The 26761-nt window shown below is 41.2% G+C and overlaps 2 protein-coding genes across 2 annotated transcripts in view; both read left to right on the top strand.

The window, feature by feature from the left end:
* Positions 1-17397, top strand: part of PEX7 (peroxisomal biogenesis factor 7) — a 42474-nt gene extending 25077 nt beyond the window's left edge. Inside the window, exons 9-10 of the mRNA XM_066178946.1 lie at positions 3170-3269; positions 14732-17397. Coding sequence (XP_066035043.1) covers positions 3170-3269; positions 14732-14800 — 169 coding nt within the window. The 3' untranslated portion in view covers positions 14801-17397. The remainder of the gene's footprint in view (positions 1-3169; positions 3270-14731) is intronic.
* A 3206-nt stretch (positions 17398-20603) lies between these two features.
* Positions 20604-23670, top strand: SLC35D3 (solute carrier family 35 member D3). Its single transcript, XM_066180455.1, has 2 exons — positions 20604-21039; positions 22027-23670. Exons 1-2 carry the CDS (start codon positions 20604-20606, stop codon positions 22854-22856), a joined length of 1266 nt encoding a protein of 421 aa, XP_066036552.1. The 3' UTR covers positions 22857-23670.
* The last annotated feature ends 3091 nt before the right edge of the window (positions 23671-26761 follow it).

Consider the following 26761-nt stretch of genomic DNA (forward strand, 5'->3'; position numbering starts at 1 on the left):
AAGTTTTTCTAGTTTGCAGAAAGAACTTTTACAAGTCAGCACAGGAATTAGAGAATAGGGGCAGGGGTTGAATTGTGTGATACACATGTAGTAAACTAACACTGAGTTCTGTGTTGCTCTTGAAAGGTTCTTGGCTTTATACATCCACATACTGTGACTTGTGCCTGGTGTGGTTGTATGTGAAAGCTAGCATTAGCTGTTGAGTGGGCTTTTGTGGAAAGCAGCCTCTAAACAGCTGATTCACACCCACCTAAAAATATGATGTATGAAGGCATCTTGTAACCTAAGAGCATTAGTAAAGCTTTCATGAATAAATATTTATCATAAATATTTTTTTGTACCCAGAAGGGCGTAGACTTGATGAGTTGTTCTTTGTGCTTCCATCTGTGCGTTTTCATAGAATCATTTCCTGCAGTAACTTTTGAACCTATTGAAAACTTAACTAGATTTGACAGGAAACTTGAAGTCTAAATTTACTAAACTTTTAAAAATTTAATGGAAACTCATGAGCATGCAAGAGAGGAAATCCCCAAGTACTGCCTTAAGGAGGGTAAGAGACATAGCATGAATTCACCACCACAAGTAAGTAATCTTGCTGATCTGCTAGCTCCTCACCATGCAGCAACAGGCTGCCACAACACATGCATTGTACAGACACTGGAACCTGGAATGATGCTTGCTACCTCTTTTTCCCAGGCAGTGGTGAAGGTGCAGGGGCACTTGGTAAGGGTTAGAGTGGAGGTGAGGACAAGGTGGGAGATACGCAGAACAAACTATATTTGGGTTGGTAAAAGTGCTTTGGTCGGGGAGTTCAGGTCTTTGTGACACTGCTATGGGTAGTAAAAAGTCCATAGCATGACAGGCTTTTTCTCTTCTCATAATGTTTTGTTCAGAATAAGCAGTCCATTTGCAATTCATGTGCAGCTTATGAATTACCTGCCAGGTACATGTAAAACAACCTGTAGAGAAATGAGGGAGAAGTTATACTTTTAACAATTCCAGTGTTAAAACGTTTAAGAAAATGGACTCATAGGTTTTGGGGTTTTGTGATCAGTGCAGATGTGACTGAAGTTGTGGCTTCATACATAATATGGGTAAAAATAGCAGTTCTGAGTGACACACCTGTGATTGTACAGGCTGTACAAACCTGTAAGGGACCCTAAAAGCCTATGTGGTTGTCTGGCCCATTTTTTAAGTTCATGCTGCTAACTCTGTAGATACACTTACAACTGAAGTAATGCAAACACACCTACTTGTGCTGTGAATGTATCTTCCCTTTGCTGTACAGACATCTTGCTGTGCTAAACAGTGTCTTAGAAAAATTGCATTGCTCTCTCAGTCTACAGAATGTGAAGAAAGTTGACTCTGAGGAAAATATTGTTGTCACCATAGTGGTTTTGGAAGCTGTGCTGTAGACACTGTTTCTCCCTTTGGATTGCAAAGTTGTTATGAGAATCATCATTAATTTGTCATCAATGGTTCTCAGTCCTGAGACTGAACATTTTTTGAGCTTTCACTAGTAATTATTAATATGTTTAAAAAAGGTATCAAGTCAGTCTTTTGAACTTGAACTAAGTTGCAGTCCTCTTAAATTCTAAACTGCTTCTGACTTTTTATAACATGACTTTATATAACAAACACTATATTGTCCTACTATTTTTAAAATGGATCAAAAAGTCTTTTTTAGGTTTTTATCCATGTAGATCAAAAGTAATCTTTTTTTAATTGTAGTTTTCAGTTATGAGCATCTGTCTTTCAAGAATTAGTAGAGAGCTAATGTGGTAAGGAAGGCAAACACTATTACTTAGAAACATGATTTGTTTCCTTACCTTCTTATGAACAAATGTGGGAGGATGAAAATGCTGAGATGGTCTTTTGCTCCTCTCTCCTGCAAAATAAGTTGTTTATTTTAGATCTCAGGTACTAGGAAAGAATTAAGAGGGTTGTTGCTATGGCATAGCCATTGTGCTGATACCACTCTCCTTGTTTATGAAGGAAATAACATCTACATATTAAACAAACTGACCCTGCTGGCTCTAGTGTTTACTATTTTACCTGAATTGGTTTGAACTTACAGTACTTCCACTGTAGTTGGTCTGATAATGAGCTGTTCTTCTTAAGTATTGTCACTTTCCCAATAAAGGCAAGGCAAACTGACCTCCATGATTGTTACAGAAATAGTAAAGCATATAATTGACCCCTGTGTGAAAACCTAGGCTGTAGAAAATTTGATTACAGCTGACAGCCCACAGAATGTGCTGTGCTGTGCAGCCTGTGGACTTTTCTCAGCGGTATATACAACACAAGAAAGAGAAACAAATCTTTGTTCTGCAGTGTCATATGGAGTTTTGTCAGTGTGTAATTACCTGAAGTTCTGAGTTTGAATCCTTTTTTTCATGATTGAGGTGTCTTTTACTTATATTTTAATCCCATCTACTCTTACATCTCTCATACTTGCTGTTAATTGCATTGACAGACACTGCATCTATTGGGACAGTAGCTGGGAGAAGTAGAGGACCTCAGAATTGTTATTTTCTAAGTATTTTTTATCAACCAATGCTCAAAAGAAAAATTTCTTATGAAAATATGAAACAGTAGAATTAACTGTATAATGCATCTGATCTGTGTAGTGCAAATTTGTTAATAAATTATAATATTAAATTCTGTTTTACAGGAACACAGTCTCAAATTTGAGAATGTGCATGACTGAGATCTCTAAATGAGTGTGTAATTCTTATTTAAATAAAGACCCCATAGTTAATGTTGTCGAAAACAGAAAAATCATAAATTGTGCAAATATCTTTCAGGGATAAAATTCCCCAGCTGTCAAGAAATATAACAAGAGTGTTCTAGCCTACTTTTTTTCTTCTCTTTTATTAATGTCCCAACAACTTCTCCTTGGTGCCAACTTTGATCTCAGTTTCTGCAACAGGACACAAAGACGGCTTTGCCCAGTGGGGTTTAATTTATGCAAATCAGCAGATGGCTTTGCAGGAGTATGATTTGTTATGTTTCCTAAGTGGATGAGTTTGCTTTTTTAAATACCCTGGCAGCAACAGATTTGTCAATATCTTGCATTATATTTTTGAAATGGCCTTTCAATTACTTTAATTGTGGTTTGTTTGATTTTTTTTTTCCTCTCTCTCTCCCTCCTTTATTCTTTCTATAGATTCTGGGACTTTTCCAAGCCTAATCCTTTGCTGGAAACAGTTGAGCATCATACTGAATTTACATGTGGTCTCGATTTAAGTCTTCACAACCGTGGTCAGGTAAGAGCTGAGATGCATTTACTTTTCACTTGCCTGTTACAGGCACTGTGGTCATGGCTGGGCTGCAGAACTCAGATCCTGAATAAATCACCAGATTGCAGTAAGCTTCTGAAATTGAGTCTGGCTGAATGCTTATCAAATAAACCTCATTTCAGGTCCATTTTTATTTGTGAAGCAGTTCCTTGCATTGGGTAGGAGAGGAGGGCAGGACAGACAAGATTACAAAATCAGATAATTGAAAGCCATGGTGAGCTCTGGGAAAATGAAGTATTTTGTTTCAGAAGGAAGAACAGTAAAGAAGAGTCTAGAATCCAAAGCTGAGATACAGAGCTTTCTTCCATCAACTTAAATTGTCAAGTTAGATGTTGGTAGTATCTCACATGATGCCTAGGCCTGGTTTGGCATACTGCTTAGAGGACTAGGAGAGGCTTAGTCTGTCGCTGAAATTCAAAAGCCCTCAGCTATTAATGTGAATAAGTAGAACCTGTTTTATCAGTAGCCCTTATTTGTGTACTGGTTCTGTAAGGATTCCCCTCTCCTTCTGCTACAGTTGTTTCTGTTTTGTAAACAGGATTCTTTTGTTGTAGTAGGAATGTTTTTTAGACAAGAAACTCTGAAAAACTGAAGTCAATGTTTTACTTTAAAATGAGAAAGCCTTTAGTTTTCACACAAAAATTACTTGTAAGGATATTAACAGTTCCTACTGTACTGTTTAACGTGCCAGAGATATAATTTGCATTTAGATTCTTCTCATATTCACTGTAAAATGATTTTTTACCCCAGATAAAAATTGTAAGATCTGTATTCACATTCTGTTTGGACAAAGCAAATTAAAATCATTGTAATTTCTGCTGGTAAAAGGATACAGGAGAAAGGTGTAAGTTTGGCAAAAAACTTACTGCACGTGGAACCGTTCTAGCTAAAGGATAGCTTTGATGGGTTTTCTGCCTGGTTGGTTGTTCCTTAAATTCTGTTGCTTCAGTGGTGCTGCAGTAGCTGTACACAAGGCCGTGCTGTGAACCATATGGAGGAATTTGTAAGGCTGAAAAAAGCTTTCAAGGTTCAGGTTGTTTTTCATCAGTGCAAGGCAAGAATACTTAAAGGCCAGTTCCTGGGGATTGAAACTCCATCCTGAGTGACTGCAAAGATGTGATTTGGCTGCACTGGGTCCAGAGGGAGCAGTGAGCATAGCACAATACATTTAGGGCTTCACAGTCCCACAGCCATGCATGTGCTGAGCCCAGTTCAGTTTTCCATGCAGTTGGTGTGGGTTTGCATTTGATCTGAATGAACAGAGAAGATTTTGTCTTTCATTTTTGTATTGAGGATGTGATTACTTTGACTATAAGCCCATTGCTTCATGGTGGATAATGAACTGAAAGAAAAGTGCACACACACTTCTATGTTCAAAAAAGGAAAATGATGGTGTGCATACCCATCAACACTAGGACATTTGTGCATTCGGGTATCTTTTTTTCCACGCAGAAATTCTACAAGTCTGACGTTGGTCTTAGTGCACAAAATCTGTAAATCTGGGATACATATCCGTACTTACTGAGTGCCAATGTGCATTCCAGACAGAAGTTTGGCATTTGCAACAGCTTTGATATTCCTCTGGTTTTTTTTTTCCATTGAGTTGATTTAATGTATTCTGAGGGTTGGATATCACAGAAATGCAAATTGTGATTTTTTTTTTTTTAAGAAGGTTAAAAATCTGTCATAAAATTAAACTCACAGTAAGTTAAAGGGTGAATGCAAGGGAAACATAACCCCCATTTTTCAAGCAAAACCCATGAGACACCACCCTGACTATACTTTGTTCAGCTCTGAGTAGGACGTGGGCCTGTTGGAACGAGTCCGGAGAAAGGCCATGAAGATGATCAGAAAGCTCAAACATCTCTCATACAAAGACAAGCTGAGAAAGTTGGGGTTGTTCAGCCTGGAAAAGACAAGGTTCCTGGGAAACCTTGTAGCAGCCTTCCAGTATGTAAGGGGATCCTCCGAGAGAGCTGGAGAGGAACTTTTTGCAAGGACATGTAGTGATAGGACCATGGGGTAATGGCTTCAAACAGAGACATCATTGGTAGGTATAAGGAAGAAATTCTTTACTGTGAGGGTGATGAGACACTGGAACAGGTTACCCAGAGTTGTCGATGGAAGTGTTCAAGGCCAGATAACCTGGTCTAGTGAAAGGTGTCCTTGTGCATATTGGGGGGGGTTGAACGAGATGATCTTTAAAGTCCCTTCCAGCCCAAACCACTCTATGATTCTATGAACACTTGCTGAATAGTTGCTTCCAGTATGAGCACTTGGAATCTTTCCCTGGCTTCTACATCCATCCAACAAAGATTATTTGCTTGAATTTTATGCTGCTGTTCCCAATATGTAGGTTGTCTTTATGCCTGTTCTTTATCAATCTGATGATGAGCTCCATTATTTGTTTTCTCTATTTATTTGCATGATTTGTAATTTTCACTGTGTGCTTTATAAGGAGTTACAACTTCAGATTCGAACTGCTTCTCTCCTCCAGGGAGAAAGAGGAGAAGGATCCAGGGAGAATGCAGGGTATTTTATTTATAATGGACAAGCTATTAATTTATACTCAAATTAAGTACCATTCTGGTCATTAACCTTTGCTTTCGTTCTTAATGATATCTTTTGTTGTCTAGACAGATTATGTTTTCTTTGGCTTTGCACAATGAACTTCAGCGTTTTTGTAGTATTTTTTACATGTCAAGAAAAAAATTATCTGCACTATTGAAACTGCTCAGAATAGATATTGTGATTAAGTAGCTAGTAATCAAGGAATTACAAGACATTCCTGTGGGACTAATTGATCTTTGAACAGAACACACAGGCAGAGAGTAGGTACATACAGACAAGGTGTTTCTTGGGCTAAGGGAGGGAACATGTGGAAAACTATCTGGTCATAAGGAATGTGAAGAGACCCACTAGTATTAGCTAGATGAAACAGTAAATTCCTTTGTGCTTAATTAAATATTCTAGTATCTATTTTGGATTATCTACCTCTATGTAAAGTAGGTGTTTTTTGAAAGCTTGGAATTCTAAAAATCAGATGTCTGGTTTAAGGGTGTTTTTTCCACTGTAATGTTAGCGTCAGATTCATAGAAATTTGAGACAACAAGCAAACTTTCAGGTGCATAGAAAAATGCATTTTGCAGTGCAAAGCATTAACAGAAATTATCCTCATGATATTCAGGGTATTGCTCTATTAAACTGCAAGTGCTGATGTGTTTGCCAGGCAGGTTTTCCAGGAGAAAATACTCCCAACTCCAGGTTTCAGCCAAAGTAGCCTAGGCACACATGAGAAGAGTGGCAAGACCCTAAGCACCAAAAATCTTTTAAATTTGTGATGGTGTGTAGTATTAAGAACTGAGCAAATCTATTTACCCTGTCAGCAACCTTAAGAGTATGCATTTTTTAAAACCAGATAGTTCTTTCCTAAGTTTAGGGATAAGAGAAACAACTAAAGTTTGCTTCCTTCTTTACACACTAGATAGATATAGGATATATGTAGGGATTAAAAAATGGTAATCAGCTATAAACTATTCCTTGCTTGGTGCTGGTAATGCTAGACCATGCAGTGGAGTTGTGCTCTGTAGCTCACTGGATTTCATACTTCTCTCCTGATACTTACTTTCCCTGCATGTGATCTGTGAATGTTCTGATAAATAAAAATATCATACTCCTTTAAGCCATCTCTTCCTGCGATTTTGCTGTGTTTACATTCATGTTTACATGCTGTAGGCAACTTCCTTTGGTGTTACTTCTGCAACTTTATTTAAAAGCAGTCTTTTTCTTCTGTTGTAGGTTAAATGCCATATGGGAGTCATGAATTCATTTTAAACATCATCAGGCAATTCATTAATAACGTAGATAAAAGTACAGATCCTGTAAACAGTCTCTTCTTATCTTGATTCTGAAATTATTTCCATAAGTATATAAGGAATAGAAAATACATATGTATCATGAATTTCTTTAAATCATGGACAAAAAGATACCCAGCCATTACTGTTGCAGTACAAAAACAATTTTGTCTAACACGAATGTAAAAAAACCTGACACTCTGAATTTTGTCTGAAAATCTTTTTTAGCTACACCTCACGTCTGTTCTGAACTCTGTAAAGCAGCCAGTGGAAAGTATAAACTACTGATTTCCACTGATTCTGTGCTGCTGAGATCAGGATTAAGTATCTAATGGGAACAGGAGAGGAATCTTTCAATTTCTCTATACTTCTGTGCTATGAAAAATTATATTCCTAAACTGCAAGGATACATAATTTTCAGTGGAAGTGATGGCAAGTGGCAGAGTGGCTTAGAGCACTTGATACGTGAAAAGCACTTTAGACATCTGTGTCATGCCAGATCTGAACAGGACTTCACAAGGTACAGTGCTGAGGTGCTCCCTTTGGAAATTAAAACTGTTCAGCTCCAAATGAGAATGAACCAAGTGTCAGTTCTCTAATTCTAAATCATCTGTTACCTAAAGGCATGCTGAAGTCTAGGTTTTAGAATAACTTGTGTACAACACAAATAGTGACCACTTAGGGGTTGCTTCTACTGTGATTGTTTGTGTTTGGATCATAATTAGCACTATGAAAGGGCAGCTGTCTGTGTCAATAGCTATTTCTGTTGACAAGTTTGGGAGAAAACTTATTTTCTCTAACCTGACTGCACCTCCTTTTTTCCCATTTCTCCTTCCCATCCCACCTGGTGGGGTTGGGGTGAGTGAGCAGCAGCATGGTACTCAGTTGCTGGCAGGGATTAAACCTTGACACACCCCATATTGTGGACACAGTGATGGTACCAGTGTGGTACCTGCAGCTCTTGTGCTCTTTGTTACGCTGGCCTTGTGATTTGGCCTTCCTGAACTTCCACTGTCTCCTTCTTAAAGCTGCAGAGTCTCACCAGCATGTTCTGCCAAGCCAGTCTGCTCCTTCCTTGTGGTAGGCAATGGTAGAGCTGAGAAGAGGTGCCTGTGGTGGTCTGTTGAGCCCATGAAACTGATGATGTCCTGCATCACTAAAATTTTAAAGCTGTCATTTCTTAATAGCTGGAGGGAAGCCATGGCCAAACTATATATCCACTTGACCTGCATGCCCTGAAGGTAACTTGAAATCTAGTTCTAAATTCATGCAGGTTTATGGGGAAATTTTTGATCATTGTCAAGTTTTGGTGTGCAGGTCTGTTCTGCTCCTTGTCTTCTTTGTGCAGCTTTTGCAGTGCGCTGCATTAGCTGTGCCAACACAGGAAGCAGAAAGGGACAGGAGGGGCTGCAGAAGTTGGCTTAAGCAGTATAGCCAAATATAAATGTAGATGATGTTTTTAGTAAGGCTGTTTGGCTATGTATTTTGCTGTTCATTTAAATTAATTGTGGGTGTTCAAGAGGCCCAGAAACATATAAAAGTGGAGTTATATCTTGTGGAAATGTACAGAAAAACAGACATTCTCTGCTTTTTTCTTTTGTTGGCTTGCTCTTATCTTTTACACCTAATTACTAAGGATCTGATAGCTTCCATCCAGCTGTTGTGGCTCTCCCACTGCTATAATTATAACACTATCTGTACTTTACTTTAATCTCTCCTTATGGTCCTTCTCTAGGATGCTACTAAAGTGATGCAGTTTCTTTGATTCTTTGAGATAAAAAGAGCCTACTTACCTAATTTCAGAGTGGATTTTTTCCAGAAAATACCAGATTTCACCAGCTGCAAGTGTTAAACCAATCTGAACACCTTACTGAGTTGGAGGGACTAAAAGAAGGGGATATTTATTACTGGTGCTTACTGTATGTCTTTCCCAAACTGTGAAAATTAAACTTTCACTGTGTAAGTCAAAGCTAGGCACTCATAAGTAATGGTCACTATTTTCCATTATCAGCAAAAGTTTCTTGGTGTTTGGAAAGGTTTCTGTCAGGCCTCACAATTTTATAAAAGCTGCAAGTGTTTGGAGAGGAAAATCAATTTTGATACCCAAGTACTGGGAAGGATGGGAGACAGTTCTTTCTTACTCATTAAATGTGTTGCTTGTGCATTTTATTTGGTGCAATGGCTTACAAATACTTGCTACTTCTGTGAGCTCCATCTTTTACTTCGTGTAGTGGATTCTGTTACTCTCCTGCATGACCAGTAAATGTTTGAGAAGTCCCAGTAAATTGCACTACTGAAGCTCAGTGGAAGACAGCAGGATTTTGCAGCTGTTACTGAAAATACTGTTTGGCTTATGATTATTTGTGATTATATCCCAAAAGGAAGGAACTGAACTTAACTCTGAGCTGAAGGATGAATTTGAAGGTCGGATAGGGTCATTAGGAAACAGTTTCACTGATGTAAATTGACTGCATTTGGAGTCACCAAGGTCATTATCAGCACAGAAAGGCTTTTTGCAGTTCCAGTGTACCTTCTACAGAACTTAAAATTGACTTACCAGTTAAATCAGTTCCTGGAAGACTGAGGTGATGTCTTCCTCCTAATTTTTAGAGTTCAGAGGAATTGCTACCAAATCTCTGGAGATTTCAAGGATTTTTTTTCTACCCTGCAACTCAGATCTCCATTTTCTTTACCACTTACTGATGAAAGCACACTTGGAAGTCTTGCATTTAGGAATGTGTGGCATGACTTCCAAGTCACCTTCCCATTGCCCATGTCAGAGCAACAGAACAAATGATGAGACAGCTCTCAGCATCTTAGATCAGTTCTTTGTGACATATCTTTATGGTGTGAAAAATAATGCCCCTCAAGTCTTTGATCTCTTTTTTCCTTAAGAAAAAACCGAATTTTTAAAGCAGCATTTGGAGCATCTGTTTCTAATAACTCTAGTTTGAACCTAGATCTTTGTAAGAAGTTCTGCTTTGGGGTTTGTTTCATTTTGTCTTTACTGGAAATAATATTTAAATCAAGGTGTGTTTCTTCAAAAGTAAATTAAAAACAATATTGGTGTTACTGCACATTGAAAATAAAAAGTTTCATTTGTAAACTCACATCACTTCCACTCTCATGTAAAGGTTGGCATCATGCAGTTCACTCTGGCAACTGCTAACCAAACAGGCCACAATAGTGGTCCAAATTTTCTAGAAAATAAGTATTGAATGGATTGAAACTCATGCATGATCCATTATGCACTTGACCAATTAGTTTCAACCTGTGAAAATAATTTGATGAGTAGCAAACATAATAGCTTGCTTTATCTTCAATTAATCTCCATCCCGCAAGCTTAGAGGATGTTCAGGATCCCTCAAAAATATGTAATAATGATAAAAATAGACCAATAAATTCTGTTTGAGAAGGCACAGAAGATAAGAAACTAAAAGAGGAAGGGAAATACAACTAATGGGAGTCAAGAACTGAATTTTTTTTCTGCTGACTCTTCTACAGAAAAAAATGAAAGACAGGTCTCATTTGAAAATGGGATGAGGAGAAGCTGAGAAATGGGTCTCTCTCAGGCGCATTTATGTATTATCACGTGATTCATTATGAGCACTCTGGAAACTCAGTGGCACCAAGATAGCTCTGGAGATACTAATCTAGAGAGGGCTGTCCTTCGTCCTGATTAAACCCTTTCATAAAGAGTAATTGAACTCTTAAATTTTTAGTTGTTCTTTTGAATATATTTAATCTTGATTAGGGCTTGCAGATTTATTGTGTCTTCAAGTACTGAATAAAAAAGTTAGTGGCTGACTTGGGAATTTTCTCTTGTTCTCTTGCTTCTTCTGGACAGTAAAGAGGCAGAATGTCATGCAGGTAATTGCACTAGACTGAGTGGATTGCCCTCGGGTGCTAGAAAAGGTCTAAGTCTATTGCAAGGCAAGATGATTGTGATGAATAGGAAACAGAGGGCCTGTCAAGGGAGTAAATCAGTTAGTGAGTCAATGGAAATGGCTCTGATAAATGAATGGATGTCAGTATTAAATCAGTTGGTGGAAAACATTGTTATAGTCTGGGACAAGGATAAACATTTCAATAAAATACAGGATAGCTGTTTTAGCTGAGTTGAACTATGATTTTCTAGTCAAGCAATTAGTTTTCTGGGATGATTGCAGTTTTTTATTTGTTTCTTGCTTTTTGGCTTTACTTGAAGAGAAATACAGTGATCCCCATTTTTTGTACTTGTTTTTGTATCTTTGCTAGCAGATAAATTTGCATGATATTTATTCTGCAGTAATAACAGTATAGTACCTTTAGCATATATGCTGGTACTGCAATTTTTCTACTGAAATAAAAGTATTAAAGACAAATCATAAATGTAATTTTGTTAGGCTGCCTTTGTTCCATGTAGCTTTAGTTACAATGAAATTTACCAGGCTTAGAATGCTTCTAATAACACAACAATTTGTGTTATTTCTTGATGTAGTTTACCAGTCAGTGCAACAGAAAATATTCTTGTTTTACAATTAAGCTCTAATTCTGCTTTTTCCTGCAGTTTAATAGTTAAAAGTTAAACTACATTCATAGTAAAACTGCATTCTATAGAATGTACTACAAGAGTATTCATAAACAATAATGAAAGTTGCATGACATACAAAATATGCCATACAAAATAGTCAGTATTATAAGGATATTGCAATTTATACATTTCTTTATAACTGAAATAAACTGTCCTCTGCTCTGCTGGCATGTCAGTTTGAAAAAAAGAACCATGCACCCTCTAAACACTAAAATCAGTGAGATTTTTTTGAATCTCAGAGTAAAATTTGTCCCCAAGAAAGCAGACATTTTTTGCAGGAGGAAAACTTTCATCCCTTCATTCTTCTAATGGCAAGGACTTTTATCAGGTGTGCAAGTAATTTTTAGTTTTTCTTTGTCTTCATCCCACCACAGGAGGATTTTCTTTACCTCTCAGTAACATTATCTTATTGGTCACAATATAAGCTCTAGGAACTTTCTCCTTTTTGTATGCTATATTTATTTACTGTAATGTGTTGGATGAGCCTTCCAATGAAATTTCTGTTTTAATATTTAAATTAAGTAGCATTTAGTTTATTTTTTAAAAAAGGCCAAAATGCTATGAAGTGTGTATTAAAAATGGTCATATGTCACATGAGATATTTCTCAGTACTTTTAAAGCGCTCACATTCAGTATCCCATGTTCTCCTTTTCTGGGGAAAGGCACACAACTGTTGTAAGACCACTGTATAAGACAGGTCACAAGATAAACGCAAGATGCAAGGAGATGACATTTTGTAAACTGATGCAGTTGCTGCATGAACAAGTCCTTCTTTTTATCTTAGGATTCCTCTTAGTTGTTTGTGGCAGTGGCATTTCAGGCAGTGACAGTCTGAGCTAATGCAAAGGGGCACCATTGCACTCTCCATCAATGAATGCTGGCTGCTGCACTCGTAGCTTACAGTTGCCCCCTTTCTCTGACAGTCTTGGCTGTATTTTGGAGAAAATATGGAGAAATGGAAATGCTATTTCATTTCTAATGTTCTACCATGCTGCAGTGTCCCAGTTTCCCATAGATACCTGTTTGCTGTACTTCACGTGTGTATTTTCATCAAGGTTTCTGGTATCAGTATTCCATTATAGGCTTCCTGCTGCTTGATTCACTGTTACTTACTGTAGCTTTTGTTTTCCTCTTGTTGGCTGGCTATGTTTTCTCCTTTCATGTGGTATCATAAAATCAATGAGTTGGGCGACTTATTACAGGTGATCCTTTTCAAACTCTTTTAATATCCCCTGTTTATTTTTAGTGTTGCTAGATTAAATGCTTCTGTAACTATATTTGTTCAGAGGTGATTTCAGGGATGCTAATTGCATTGATAACAGGTGGGAATTCCCATGGGATTTTTTCCAAATGTTATTTTTGTTTCTTGTTTCTTTGCAAAAATATGAAGTATTGCCTATGGAACATTGATCTGTAGCTGTGGAGAATAGTAGAAAACCTGCAGTTTATGTGATTGCCAGCTTCGACACAGTATTTAGTGGAAAACTCAAATTTTCTTTTTGGTATGATTTGAGAGACTGCAATGCAGCAGAACATTGTGCTACAGAAAGCTCTATTATGTCGTATGAATAGACAGACATATTGTCAAGAGTTTTTTTGACCCATTTAGATGTATATGGAAAGCACTTCAAATAACTAAGTAGAACCAGCTAAGGAAGCAATAAAAATGAATAATAGTGCAGTATAGTAAACACAAAATGGGCTAATTATAGTCTGAAATCAAATACTGTAGTTGGATTTCCAAATTTTTAGTGTGCAGCTGTTCATTCTGGCTCTAGAAAAGAACAGGAATTGCAGTCTGCAGCAGAAGGAAGCTTGTTGTGCAGAGGATCCAATACTGTATCTTTTGTGATCCCAACTGGAAATGACATTGTAAAGATAATGCAATATGGTTTCAGCCAGACTGGCTTACGTTTATTTGTGGACCTCATCAGCTTTTTCTCTTTAGCTTTCCTCTTTCTTCTTCTGTTTGCCTTAGTTATTGTCTCTCACAATATTTTTGAATATATATGGTATATATATTCAAAAGAAGATGCTCCACATCTTCTTGAGTAATTGTCAGTGTGGTTAACCCTTGCACTTTGTTACAGACTCTAAAGTACATTTTCAATTAATTTTCAAACCTAAAGTGTTCTATAGTCTTTTTCCTTATGATCTTGTTAATTATTTAAATCTTTAAACACTATAGACTTAGGTTAACCCCCTAGTTTTCTGGTTTTAAGTTCAAGCCTTCATCTAGGATAGAGCTTGGGACATTGAATTCAGGAAAGTTTCAATTATACTCTAATCAGTTACTGTATTTATAAGATGCCTTTGCCACAAGTGGCACCACTTCTTATTGGACTAGTGGGGGTCTAGGTAGTGCTTGAAGCAACACCATGGCCTCCAAATCCCAATGCTCAGCAAATACACATCTCTCTTCTCAACAATAGACAGTAAGCTCCTAGCTTATCAAGTGTGAGACTGAAATTCTGGCTTAATTCTTCAGGAAACTTCCTGTATAATTTTGTTGAACTTTTTTGGTTTTTCATTCCTCAGCCCTAGACATTAGGAAAATGTCTATAACAAATTTCTGTATCTGCAAGTATAAGAAGGTTGTTCAGATCTGGCCATGAAATGTTTAGATACTATGGTAAAAGGATGCTAGGACTTTAAAAAGAGAAGAAACATGGCAGGGTCTGGACTTTTCTGTGTCCTTCCTTAATTTAATTTTCAGTTACATTCTTTTGCCTATTTGGAACAATTGGTTGAAACCCAAAGGTTTCCTTGCTTTCCTAATGGGGAGTATGAAAAACAGGATGTTGTTAATTTTCACGTTTCTCAGTGAAGTTAAAGTTTAAAATAAAAATCCCAAACCAAAACGCATTTAGTTACTGTATAATTTCGAAGTATTGTAAGTCAGAGTACCAACTGGTATTAAATCCACAGTATGCAATAAGTTCCCTGTGTTTTTTGTAAAAATGACATTTGTGAAGGATCTAAATAGATTGTTTGCTTTGTAGGTGGTGGACTGTGCTTGGGATGAACTAGTCAAGATCTACACTCCATCGTGTCTGGCAGTTCCTGTTTAGAAGAGAAGATGATCTGACACGCCAGGAGCCTTTCTCTCTTCCCCCACAACCAGACTTGTGCTAAAGTGTCAACAGTGTCACTAATCTCAGTGTCTCTTTATAAGTAAAACTGCTTGAATGGAGTGTTGTGCTCTTGAACATGTGGAGACTTTAGGGCTTGGTTTACTGTACAGGTAGCACTTGAACTAGCAAAATGTTCCACAGCTACTCAGTGGCTGAAGAGTGGCCATAGCAGATATCAGTGGTGTCTTCAGAGCTGAATAACCAATATGAATTTGTGATCTTTCTGGCTAATGATGAGAGCAGAGGCCTGAATCTTCTTGTTCCTTATAAAGATTAAAAGTAACTGGCAGTGTATTTTGAGATGTCGCTGTAGAAAAGAAAAGAAAGGAAAAGAAAGGAAAGGAAAAGCAAATAAAGGCTTTTTACTGTAAAGTACTGTAATGTCAACTGAAGTTTGTATCACCCAGATGCATTTATGTTTTGCTGTGAGTCACATTGCATTATTTTCTTCTGCAATATGATGCATTTACTCTTGATCGACAGTAATGTCATAGTTTATAGCCAGCTGATTTGTTTGACCTTTTTGATTGCCGCTTCACAGAGATGGTAAAGATTATTTTCATATATTTTTCCTTTAGATCTCTTTGAGTAAAACAGTTGATGAAGTTATGTAGAAAGATACTCTGATAAGAGAGAAAGTGGTTATGAAAAAGTGAAATACCTACAAAACTAATTGGATCACAGTTCTCAAGATTTAGAGATGGGGAAACCATCTCTTCTATTAGACTTGTTTTCTATTTTCACTTAAAAAGTTCTTCCAAGAAATAGAAGAGGAATGTGGCCATATATCCAGTGTTTCTGGACCTCTGACAGCCTGGCCAAAGTGAGAACTGATGTCCAGACCAGCTAGCCTATATACATGCAGATTAATTGCATGATCTAAGCATAGCAGATCCAGCATGGCCAAACTATTGCAGTCACTACAGTATGCACAACATGTTCTAGGTATGTTGAATACTTTGCATTCCCAGTTTGACCCCTCAGCCTGTATGCTGGTACTTCCATCTAAGTTTTCTGGGGCAAGTAGAGATGTTCAGATGTTATGTTTCTCCAAACACCTCTGGATAGTGCTTTAAGATCAAACTGTCATAGTACTGCAGCACTCATTGGTATATGTTAGCCTTCTCTCCTGGTTTCCTGCTAGCCATTTTTTTTACCTTCTTAAAACAGTCTCCTTTCTGCTGTTATCCCATCTCAACTACCACTACCATTAAAAGACTTTTTGCAGATTGGGTCTTTGCAGATCTCTGGTCAGGTTTTCATAGTGTGCTGTTAATAAGTGCTCTACCCTTCTGGGTTGCAGCACTCATAGATCAGCCAATAGCAGACACTGCCAGATCTGCTGGATGCTTTGAAGCAATGAAGGAAAGAATTCAGCTGAGCTAAGGCCTGCAAGTTGCAAGGAAAGAATGATTGTTCTACCTTGGAGAAAGAGCCAGAGAACTAACAGGTAGCCATGGGGATATACTGGTGTGGTATATAGGGCGGGACAGGAAGAAACTTCTTTTCTACAGCATGATAATTTGGATCCCAGTTGGATCTTTATTTTTCTTGGACAAATGCAAACTGTCCCCAGACTGACATCTTTTTGAGCTGAATTAATAACAAAAATAGATTTTTTTTTTTAAATGACAGTGTGCTGTACCAAATCCCAAACGTTTACTGCACTTTAATTCTCTGTGCTGAGGAATAATGCAAAATAAAGCTGCGCTGCATGCAGCTTTCAGCAGTACCATGGGCCATAAAATCTAATTTTAGGCATTAAAATTGATTATTTCAACTTCAATAGTTCCTCCACTCTTCTGTTTTATCTCCCTTTTCTGCTTCGATTACAAGTTGCTTGTCTGAGTGGAGCATTTTGGTGGCAGGTGTGTATTTTATATCCATGTTTCTGAGGGTACAGAGAGAGTGGGTTATTCCAGAATGCTACCATAGCCTGTCAGTTGAAAGGGAAAATTTAGAAAACCTAATGGAAGGGGAAAAATTAGGAATTCTGAACATGCACACTCAGCACATGGATTAAATCTTTCCTCAACTGCCTTCTCTCCCCTCATGTCCTGGTTAGCTTCAGTACCAAGAGTTGCCATTATCCGGATTTAATTCTCTCAAAAGATGAGCACATCCAGAAGATGCACATAGTAAATAAAAACTGTGGCCTTTAATCTTTCTGTGTGATCTTTGAATGGTGAGAATATGCTGTAACATTTCTGCACTGTAACAGAAAAAAACAGTTTGGCAATAGTTGTTGCTGATTCTTAATTCTCAGGGAATATTTGCAATAGTTGTTTTGAAGAAATACTTCTTATTTTATGACCAAAATACTAGCTTCCAAACTTTTTTGTTCATCTACTGAAACAGTTAACAACAACAGTCTAAAAGATGTAATATGTTCTACTTTCAAACTTGCTCCTGTGAAAGATTTTGTTTTATATAAGTCTGGGTTTCTCTTTGGTTCAAGAAACATATTGATTAATCAAGTTCTAAAGGCGTGGATTTGTTGTTCTATAATGCTATTAAATTAATTGCACACAGTATCTTTGGCTATACTCTTGTGTTCACTTCCCCAATTAAGAAATGTTGTTCAAAAAGTAAATGCAGTGAAAGATACTAAGAGTATCTTCTAAGAAGAGTATCATAATCATGGTTTACTTCATGTATGAATACTGAATGACAGTCACATTTTCCCCTGTACTGTGCATAAGTAGAGACCATACTTTATACAGCTTTTCCTAGCTGTGTGTCCCGTCAGCTTCATTTTCATAAAGGAGAGCTATTTTAAAATATTCTTTGTGTCTGCTTGTGCAGAGTATGTGTCAGTGATGAAGTGATCTCTTTTTTCTAGCCAAATACAGTGCTGGCCTCAAATTTTGCTGCATAAGCAGGGTGTACCATGTCTTTCAGTAATACTGCTCAGCTGTGCTCAGGGTCATGAGATGGCGAAAGGATACACAATTCTTCCCTGATAGCCCTCATGGTTCCATTGAACTCTAATTAAAGCAAATTTTCCATTTAACATTTTATGGAGATCTTTACTATTTTCATCCAAGAAGCCATTATAAAAAATCTATGTCCTTAAGAGGACACCGATTTGCTGCAGTTTTTGTTTTCCTCTCACCTGTGTCATTGTAGCTAGGTGAAATGCAGAACTGAGCATAGTTTCCTCTAAAGGATGAGAGTTAAGGGATCATAATCATCTCCTTAGGGTAAGGAACTACAGAGCCATTCATTGCTATGATTTGCCCCACTGCCAGGCCAAAACTCTTAACAGAGTTCATGTATGAACTGAGCAGCCACTGTTCCCTCTGGACACGTGAACAGCCAGTGTGGGGGAAGTACCTTCACTGCAGTGTCACATCTGATGATGTCTCCCTGTTGCTTTATTCAATTCCTCTCCAGTGAAGAGCAGGAGAACACTTTGTGTGACTGTGAAGTGCTGGAGAGGCAGTGAGAAACTACTGAACCTAGCCTCAATCCATGTTGAGAAAGAGGTGGCTTGGCAAGAGACAACAGCTTCCTCTCCACCTCCCTTTCCTGTCTATAGACAAAATTTGGAGTATCACGAGAGATGTTGCAAGAGAAGCTGCCCTTACAGCACAGGTGAGTTCCAAAATATAGGATTTGGTACTTGAGCACTTGACTTTCCAAACTGAGTATTGGTGCAGCCTCTCCTTGAGTTCTCCATTCATTTCTGGGCCTCACAATTTAAGGAGGATGTGAAGGTCCTTCAGTGCATTGAGAAGCGTACCTCAAAGCTGGTGAAGGGGCTGGAAGGCATGTCCTGTGAGGAGAGGCTGAGGGCTTTGGGCTTGTCTAGTTCAGAGCAAAGGAGACTGAGAAGAAACATCATCACTTTCTGATGCTTCCCAAGGAGGGCAAGTGGTTAGGGAAGTGCTGATCTCTTCCCCTTGGAACTCAAGTTATAAGATGCCTGGGAATGCTTCAAAGATGCACCAGAGGAGGTTTAGACTGGACATTCAAAAGCATTTCTTTACCAAGCAGGCATTCAGCACTGGAACAGCCTTCCTAGAGAGGTGGTCAATATCCCAACTTTGTCTGTGTGGTGGTTTTAAGAAGCATTTGGAGAATGCCCTTAACAGCATGATTTAATTTCTGGTCAGCCCTGAACTGGTCAGACAGCTGGACTAGGATGATCATTCTACATTCCTTACAAGTGAAATAGTCTACTAAAATGTTTGTTTCTGATACATTTGTTTTTCTGTTCCAGTCAAGGAAATAGTTCGCCCCCAAAGCAGTTTTGCAGCCTGATACTCTGCAATGTCAGAGATTCACTTCTCTAGTGATACTTTCACTGGTGAGGTGACAAAATTGTTTCTGCCAGAGGATACACTCAGGCATAGTCCAAATTACTACAGTGTTTCCAGAAAGCACAGTCTGATTTTTTTCCATCTGCACTTACTTGGCAGGTTTTTTCCTCCCATGTGCAAACACTGTCAAGGTGATCCACAGTTTGCTTTAAATTGTGTTGCATGGGGTGAGTCCAAATAGAGGCTGATGTAAATGTCTTGGCACATTTCTCCAGTGGGTTCTGAAACCAGACTTGGTCTCCAGTACCTATGGTTTCTTTTCCTGCATTACCAGTTTTTATCTTCAGACACTCATTCTTAATGCGTACCTCATTTAATTTTATAAACCTTGCCCTGTCTCCTTTACCCTGCCTATCCTGATGATGTTCAAAGAAGGCTCAAGATTATAAGGCAGCTCTGAATAAAAGCATAGTTTTTCCTTCCCTTGTGTTGCCTGACACTGCAGGAGGAGAGGACTCCTGGCTGCCCGAGAGAAGTGTCTTTTTGAGTTTTCCTTACAGTAGATATGGTCTATTGCCATTTCCTGTTAAAACTTTCATCTGGAAAGTCGAGAGATGCGATCAGCTTATTTAAGCTTTACCAGGCTATAAAACATCGCTTTTGAAAGCTATTTGGCTACCAATTTTTGGTGATTTCGCAAGGCAATTCCCTCTGCTGGAACCCGGTTCCCCCTGCTTTTCTTAGCAGCGGTTCCCGCCTCAGCCGTTCGCAGCCTAAGAAAGCGCTCCCTCGGATAAGCCGAGGGAGGAGGGGCGCGCTGGGCTGAATGCTGCCGGCGGGCTCGGTTGATGCTTTTTCCCGGGAGGCCGTATACTTTTGGGGAGCAGGAGAAACAGAACTCCTTGCTTGGGAACGCGCGGACCTACACTGAACTCCCCGCTCCGGGAGAACTTGGGGTTTCCCACGGCCCTTCCACGTTATTTTCGGGCCGCTGGCGCTCGGCTGCGGAGCTGCGGGCGCCCCGCGGCATTTCCCAGCGCAGAAACACCTCGGTGCTCGCTCCTGCTGCCCGTCCTCCTGCACCCGAGCGGGGTCGGGAGGGCATGCGGACAGCGCGGGGGCTTCCCATCCCCGCTGAGCCGGGAGTGCGCTGGGGTATACCGTGGAGCGAACCTGGAAACACAGGGGGCGGGCGCGGCGGGATGGGGGACACCGACAGCGGCGACGCAGACACTGGGGATGGCGTGGGGACTCACCGGGGGCGGGGAGGGGACGCGGATAGGAGGGGAGACACGCTGGGGGCGGCGCGGGGGGGACACGTCGGGGGCGGTGGCTGTCCTGCCGGGAGCGCGTCCTGCCTCCTCCCGCCCCCTGCCTCTGCTCGTCCCCGTCCCCCCGCGCCGCCGCCGCCGCGGCGGGTGGCCGGGCGGGCGGCAGAGCCGGGGGCCCCGGCGGCGGGGCCGTGCGCGGGCAGGATGCTCCGGTGGCGGGGCCGGGCGCGGGGCGTCGCGGTGGCGGTGGCGCACGGGCTGTGCTCGGGCTCGCTGAACATCCTGCTGAAGTTCCTGCTGGCCCGCTACCACTTCGCCTTCCTGACGCTGCTGCAGTGCCTCAGCAGCGCGGCGGCGGCGCTGGGGCTGGAGGCGCTGCGGCGGCGGGGGCTGGCGGCGCTGCCGCCCTTCGGGCCCCGCCTGGCGCGCCCCTTCGCCGCCGTGGCCGCCCTGGCCACCCTGCAGTCCACCCTCACACTGTGGTCGCTGCGCGGCCTCAGCCTCCCCATGTACGTCGTCTTCAAGCGCTGCCTGCCTCTCGTCACCCTGGTCACCGGCGCCCTGGTGCTCCGCGACGGCATGCCCTCGCCCGGCGTCCTCGTCGCCGTCCTCATCACCACCTGCGGCGCCGCGCTGGCCGGTGAGCGCGACCGCACCGAGGGGACGGGGCGGGACGGGGCGGGACGGACGGCTGCAGCGGCAGCCGCTCCATCCGAGCTTCGGGCGCGGGACCGGGAGGACAGCGCCAGCCCCAGGAGAAAGTCGCGAGGGTACGGGGGACGTGCAGTCCTGGGGGACAGCTGTGGCCCCACGGAGGCAGATGCAGCCTCACGGGCGGGCAGGTGCAGCCTTGCAGGGGTGGATGCAGCCCCGCTCTGATGGGTACATTCTTGCAGGGCTCCGTACAACCTTTTGGAGATAGGTGCATCCTTGTGGGGGTCGGTGTAAACCTGTGGGAGTAAGTGCAACCTTATTGCAACCCTACTGGGGAAGGTGCAACCTTATGGAGGGAAGTTTGTTCTTACGGCGGGTGGGTACATCTACAGGGGTAGATATAATGTTCTGGGACCAGCTGCAAGCCCGTGGTACTACTGCAGCCCTGCTGGGGAAGTATGATTTTATAAGGGCAGGGTAAGCTTAGGGGTCAGATACAGCTCTCTGGGGCCAGGAGGACCCGTGTTGCTTTCCAGCCGAGGTGTAGGTGGGGTGGGCTGACAGCACTCCTGGACTGGGAGCTGCCTCAGACAACAGAGCACATGCACAGTGTATAATTTATTCTGCAAAGAGGCTGACAGGGGGCTCGGGAGGGAGGCTGTTGCTTCAGGGATCCCACTGTGCGGTGTCAGCTATAAATCTTCCACAGTGTCTTCACGAAAGGGAAAAGGCGATCTGATTTTGGCTGTGGGATTTAGAGGGGGTTGAAAAACATTCAATATGTTTGCAGCTTAAAAAAATGGATAAGAGATTTGTTGGGAGGCAAGACATGGGACAAGCATGACAAATCCTAGGAGTTATGGAAAGTGCAAGGATGCCTATTTCCTAAATATCCCTCTAGTCTAAAATAGTGCTCTCTTTCTGTCTCACATGCAACACCTACGCTTATTTCTCTCTGTGACTCTTGTGACAGGAGCTGGTGACCTGACTGGGGATGCTATGGGCTATGTGACAGGCGTGCTGGCTGTGCTGATACACGCTGCCTACCTGGTTCTCATTCAGAAAACCAGTGTAGATAGTGAATACGGACCCCTGACAGCTCAGTATGCCATCGCTGTTTCGGCCACCCCTTTCCTCATCATCTGCTCCTTTGCCAGCATGGATTCCATCAATGTCTGGTCTTTCCCAGGGTGGAAGGACCCTGCCATGGTATGCATCTTTATTGCTTGTGTCCTGATTAGCTGTGCCATGAACTTTACCACCCTTCACTGCACCTACATTAACTCGGCTGTGACCACCAGCTTTGTAGGGGTGGTGAAGAGCATAGCCACCATCACAGTAGGCATGGTGGCATTCAATGATGTGGAGCCCACAAAGTTATTTATAGCTGGTGTTGTGGTCAACACCTTGGGGTCTGTCATTTACTGCGTGGCCAAGTATGTTGAGACCAAGCGGCAGAGCAACTATGAGGACCTGGACAAAGAAGCTAGAGAAGAGGAGGGGAAAAGGCAGGCTGGAGACCAAGCTCTGTTTGCCATGGAGACAATTTCCCAGGGGAAGGGGGCTGAGGAAGCAGTGGTGGAAGGATCATCCACAGGGCAGAGACAGTGTGGAGAGGAAGAGAAGGACATCACTGAGAAATCAGCCAAGGCACTTGCGGTTCAGGGAAAATCCACCATCACACAAGAAGTGAACAGAAGCTCGCTGAAAGAAGCCTATCTTGGAGTTTGGAGGTTGGTGAGGGGTGCTAATTATATAAAGAAGGATTATTTGATAGAAAATGAAGAGCTACCAAACCCTTAAAAAGCCAATTTGAAAACCTATTGCTTGAGGACAGACGCCTGGTTTTCTGTACAGGGGGAAGGCAAAGCATACATTTCCACATCAATGCTTACAAATCCAAATAATTCAGGATGACTTTACCTCATTGTCAAAAAGCAAAAGGTCATAGTTTGCTCATGCTTTGGGCTTGCTTTCAGCTGCTTTCAATATGTCACTTTAGACCCACCTCAGCTAAGGTGCTGACACTCTGCTGCAGACACAGGGAGAGCTGGGTAACGGGAAGTCACAGGATTCTTGCCTAGCAGCTAGGAATATGAGGGGACATCAGTGCCATTGAGATGCTTGGCAATGCCTGTGACACAGCAGTGGCCTTTACCTTAGATTGTGTCTGGAGCCTAGTGATTTTAACACGCTTGGAGGCTCTGTCAATGTGCTTCTGTATCTGTATCCATCCAATTATAGGTACTCTATATAACTAATTCCTACAATATAAGCTCATATTAACTGTACTTTTTGTGCTCCTCTGTGTCAATACAATTGCAACAGAGCTAGAGGTCGTGCCACTTCAGTTATATTGGTGTAAAATCACTCTCTTATCTGACAAATTGAAGCCCTCCAGGCCAAGCCTTGGACCTTGTTTACCTTGGGTGCTTTGTGTCTTCAGTAGAAATACTTCAGTCTTGTGGTGGTGTACATGAAAGCAGAACCAGATCTGAGCTTCTGAGAAGCTTTGATTGGCAAAAGAAAAGTGTTTATCTATGAGCTTTAATTACACGTAGCATTTGGAATATTAGCTTGACTCAAATAAAAGAGTTTGGAAATGTTGGTATGTATTGACTGGATTTGGGAGGGCTATAAACATTTAGGGAGAAAGTGTGTGCCTTGTGTTATCCCTCCTTGTACCCTAAAGTCGGATGAATCAGAGCCTGGACTGGTACCCAGGTGTCCTCTCCATTCATTCTCTCATAAGCAGAGGCTGAGAGCAGGGCTGGGGTCACCAACTTTGAAGTTCCCCGGGGTGCTTTTGCAGGACAGTTCTGCTGCATCCTGGCCATGTTCTGGTTCATGGCTTTGTGCATATCCACCCTCGCTGTCCCTGTGCTGTCCCTGTCCAGTGGAACAAAGTGCGGGCAGGCAGCAGGAGCTGCCCGGTCCTCCGGCAGATCCCATGGCCGAGTGCTTGAAGAGCAGGATGCTCGGTGTGTTCGGCACGAGGGTATCCATGGCTTTGGTAGAAGCAGCTCCCCAGTGCCCAAGACTGTCCCTGTCCCCATGGGCTGTGAGGGGCAGAGCTGCCTCTCCCCTTGGACACTCAAGCACTCATGTGGGGAGTGGGATGTAGACACTCCAGCGAGGCCTCTGCTGAATATGCTAGTATTTTGTCCCACATCTGTTTAACTGGAAAGACTGTGGAAACAAATGTTTGAGTGTTTCTTCGCCTTTTGGTAGGTGGGAGTACTTGGGTGGAACCTTTGCTAAGACTAGACAGAGAAAAGATTTGACTGTGAGTATTTGTCACCCCAAAAGGGTGCTGCAGCCATTGGGGCCACCTTGAAAACAGACTGAAACAAGTTGTTATCGTGTTCTGAAAAAATGGACCAAGTTGGTGTTGTTGTTGTTTTTAATATGGTTATTGTTGTTATTAATAATTATTTATTATTATCTATTAAGCCACTGAACTGAAAATCAATTATTCCCACAGCTCTAATTAACCAGTGCCTAGCCCAGTGCTCTCTCCAGCCGAGCAGGCAGCATTAGTCTCACAGCGCGTTCAGTCTGAAGTGAGCAATTTGCCCAGCAGGGAATATTTGCAAAACTGCTCTCTGGGGGAGCTTTAGGTTCTTGTCAATAAATGCAGACAGAAACATCAGGTGCTGTGGCAGTGTTTTTTCGGAATGATTGCAGAAGTTGGCTGACCTAGCATCACCCATGAATTTTGAAAGAGATGGCTAAAAGGACATTTATGCTAAAAGCCTGTAGCTGCTGAGCTGGGGGACAGGGCACGGAGCTCTGTACATCACATGTTATGTATAGCTTGTGTTTAAGAGGTACTGGCTGTACGCCAAAATACGTTTACCTTCTGTTCAAGCTCCATATGGGATCTTTTCAGTAAAAGTACTCTTTATTGTTTCTTGGCTAATATAATAGGGCTTTTGTTAGTTTTTCAAATGCATCCTAGACTAAAGAAGTTTGTGCCTATGACTTATGGTTGCTGTATTACTGAACTCATTGCAATATTGAACTGCATTGTAATCACACTGATGGCTGGAGAGAAACCCACAATTCTGATCTGTTCTCACTGTGCTCAGTGTTTTCTGTCCACAAAAAATGTGGGTCTTCTTACCACCTGGATGCCAGTCTTAGATCCCATAGTGAACACACCGTGTTTGACACGTGCTGTAGGAAGCTCTCCCACTGGACTCTTGTTTCGGGACCTTTTCCTGGGGAGGAGTTTAAATGTTTTGCCACTTACTGTTGTTAAATTATTAGTAGAATTTTGTGGAAATTCAAACAGTTTTGACTATTAAAAAGGCTGCTGTTACAATGTTGTACATTTGCATGTATAGTCGAAATGTGATTATATTGTGTTCTGTTTTTACCTGTAAATTCCCTAAACTAAAATGGGAATTTGGCAAATGCAATCCAGTTTTTCAGTAACAGACAATGTCGCACAATAAAATAAAAATACTGCCTCGTGCTGAGGTATTTTAATATTGTCAGCGGAAGATGGTAGAATGAGATGTGGGAATAAAATGCACTGCTTTCCAAAAGCCTTCTGGTTTTCTTATTGTTGCTACTCCAGGGTGCTCATTTTTGCTTCATTTATAGTTATTCTTGTGCCTTTATACCATCCAAGTTTCCTCAGCATGTGACCACACACTATAAATACTGTTATGGACAGAGGGACTAAGGACAGACAATGGAATACAGGATTCTGAAGTGCTGGGACATCAGTACAGCTCAAAATTTCTGTGGTTCTTGGCGGTGATTTTTTTGGTTACATATTTAAGTCACTGGTGTAACTGTTATAGCTCTAGAATTAATAAAGGCAAGTTGATGCTCATTATTAATAGTTCTATTATAAAATGACTGCATTATTAAAGGACGTAATATTAATTTCATTTTACAATGTTAAGTATTTGTATTACCATCTGTGTCGCATGGCAGCTCTAGGAGATGACTTAAGCATTAATTTTTACCTGTTTGCTTTGGATGAAAGGTACATAATACGCCTGTGGCTGGAACTGAGTTGTGCCAGACCAGGCTGTGGTTGGTGGTTATTGCTGAATTCATCTTAGAGCTCCACACAAATGTGCCTGCAGGTTGATTTAGAGAAGGAAACCATCCTTGTTGTCAGATAATAAATGAACCTGATGCACAATGACGGCTTTGAGAATAAACAGGAATTTCAGTGTCAACACATCCTTGAGTAACACCTGCTGTAGCACTCCTGGACGTGCACGTACGCGCACATGCACACACACAAACACACATGCAACAGGGCAACAAAAGCCAGGCTGGCTATCTTTTTTGAAATGCATTCTTCTCTCTAAGAAATTAAAGAGACAACAGTTTATTTTGAGGCAGGTACAGTTAGAATTTCTAAGGATAAATTAAAAATTTGCATACATCACTAATCTTGTGTTTGCCATCACTTCCACAGGGAAAATTTGCTGCAGCCTACAAAGAACCATCTGAAAATGAAGGAAATTTTACAGTTTACTAACCAACCCTCCAGACCCCTGCATATGTCCAGGGATAGTTTACTGCCAGTGTTTAATAGCCTCTTGTAATTCTGTTTGTTGCAAAACTGCCTGTTTGCTGTGAAGAGTTTTGTAGGCAAAAAGATGCAAGCCCTTCAGCTCTGGTCTCTAAATTAATGTTTGAGCATTTTGATGCTTATCATGGTGAAGGGTTAACACCTT

This window comes from Chamaea fasciata, unplaced genomic scaffold (assembly GCF_029207755.1).
Source record: "Chamaea fasciata isolate MVZ Bird 193981 ecotype frontalis unplaced genomic scaffold, bChaFas1.0.hap1 SCAF_3, whole genome shotgun sequence".
Classification (NCBI taxonomy): domain Eukaryota; kingdom Metazoa; phylum Chordata; class Aves; order Passeriformes; family Sylviidae; genus Chamaea; species Chamaea fasciata.

Coding starts and splice junctions, on each gene's coding strand:
- SLC35D3 (XM_066180455.1), top strand. CDS start 20,604: ATGCTCCGGTGGCGGGGCCGGGCGCGGGGCGTCGCGGTGGCGGTGGCG. Junction 21,040..22,026: donor CTGCGGCGCCGCGCTGGCCG/GTGAGCGCGACC, acceptor CTCTTGTGACAG/GAGCTGGTGACCTGACTGGG.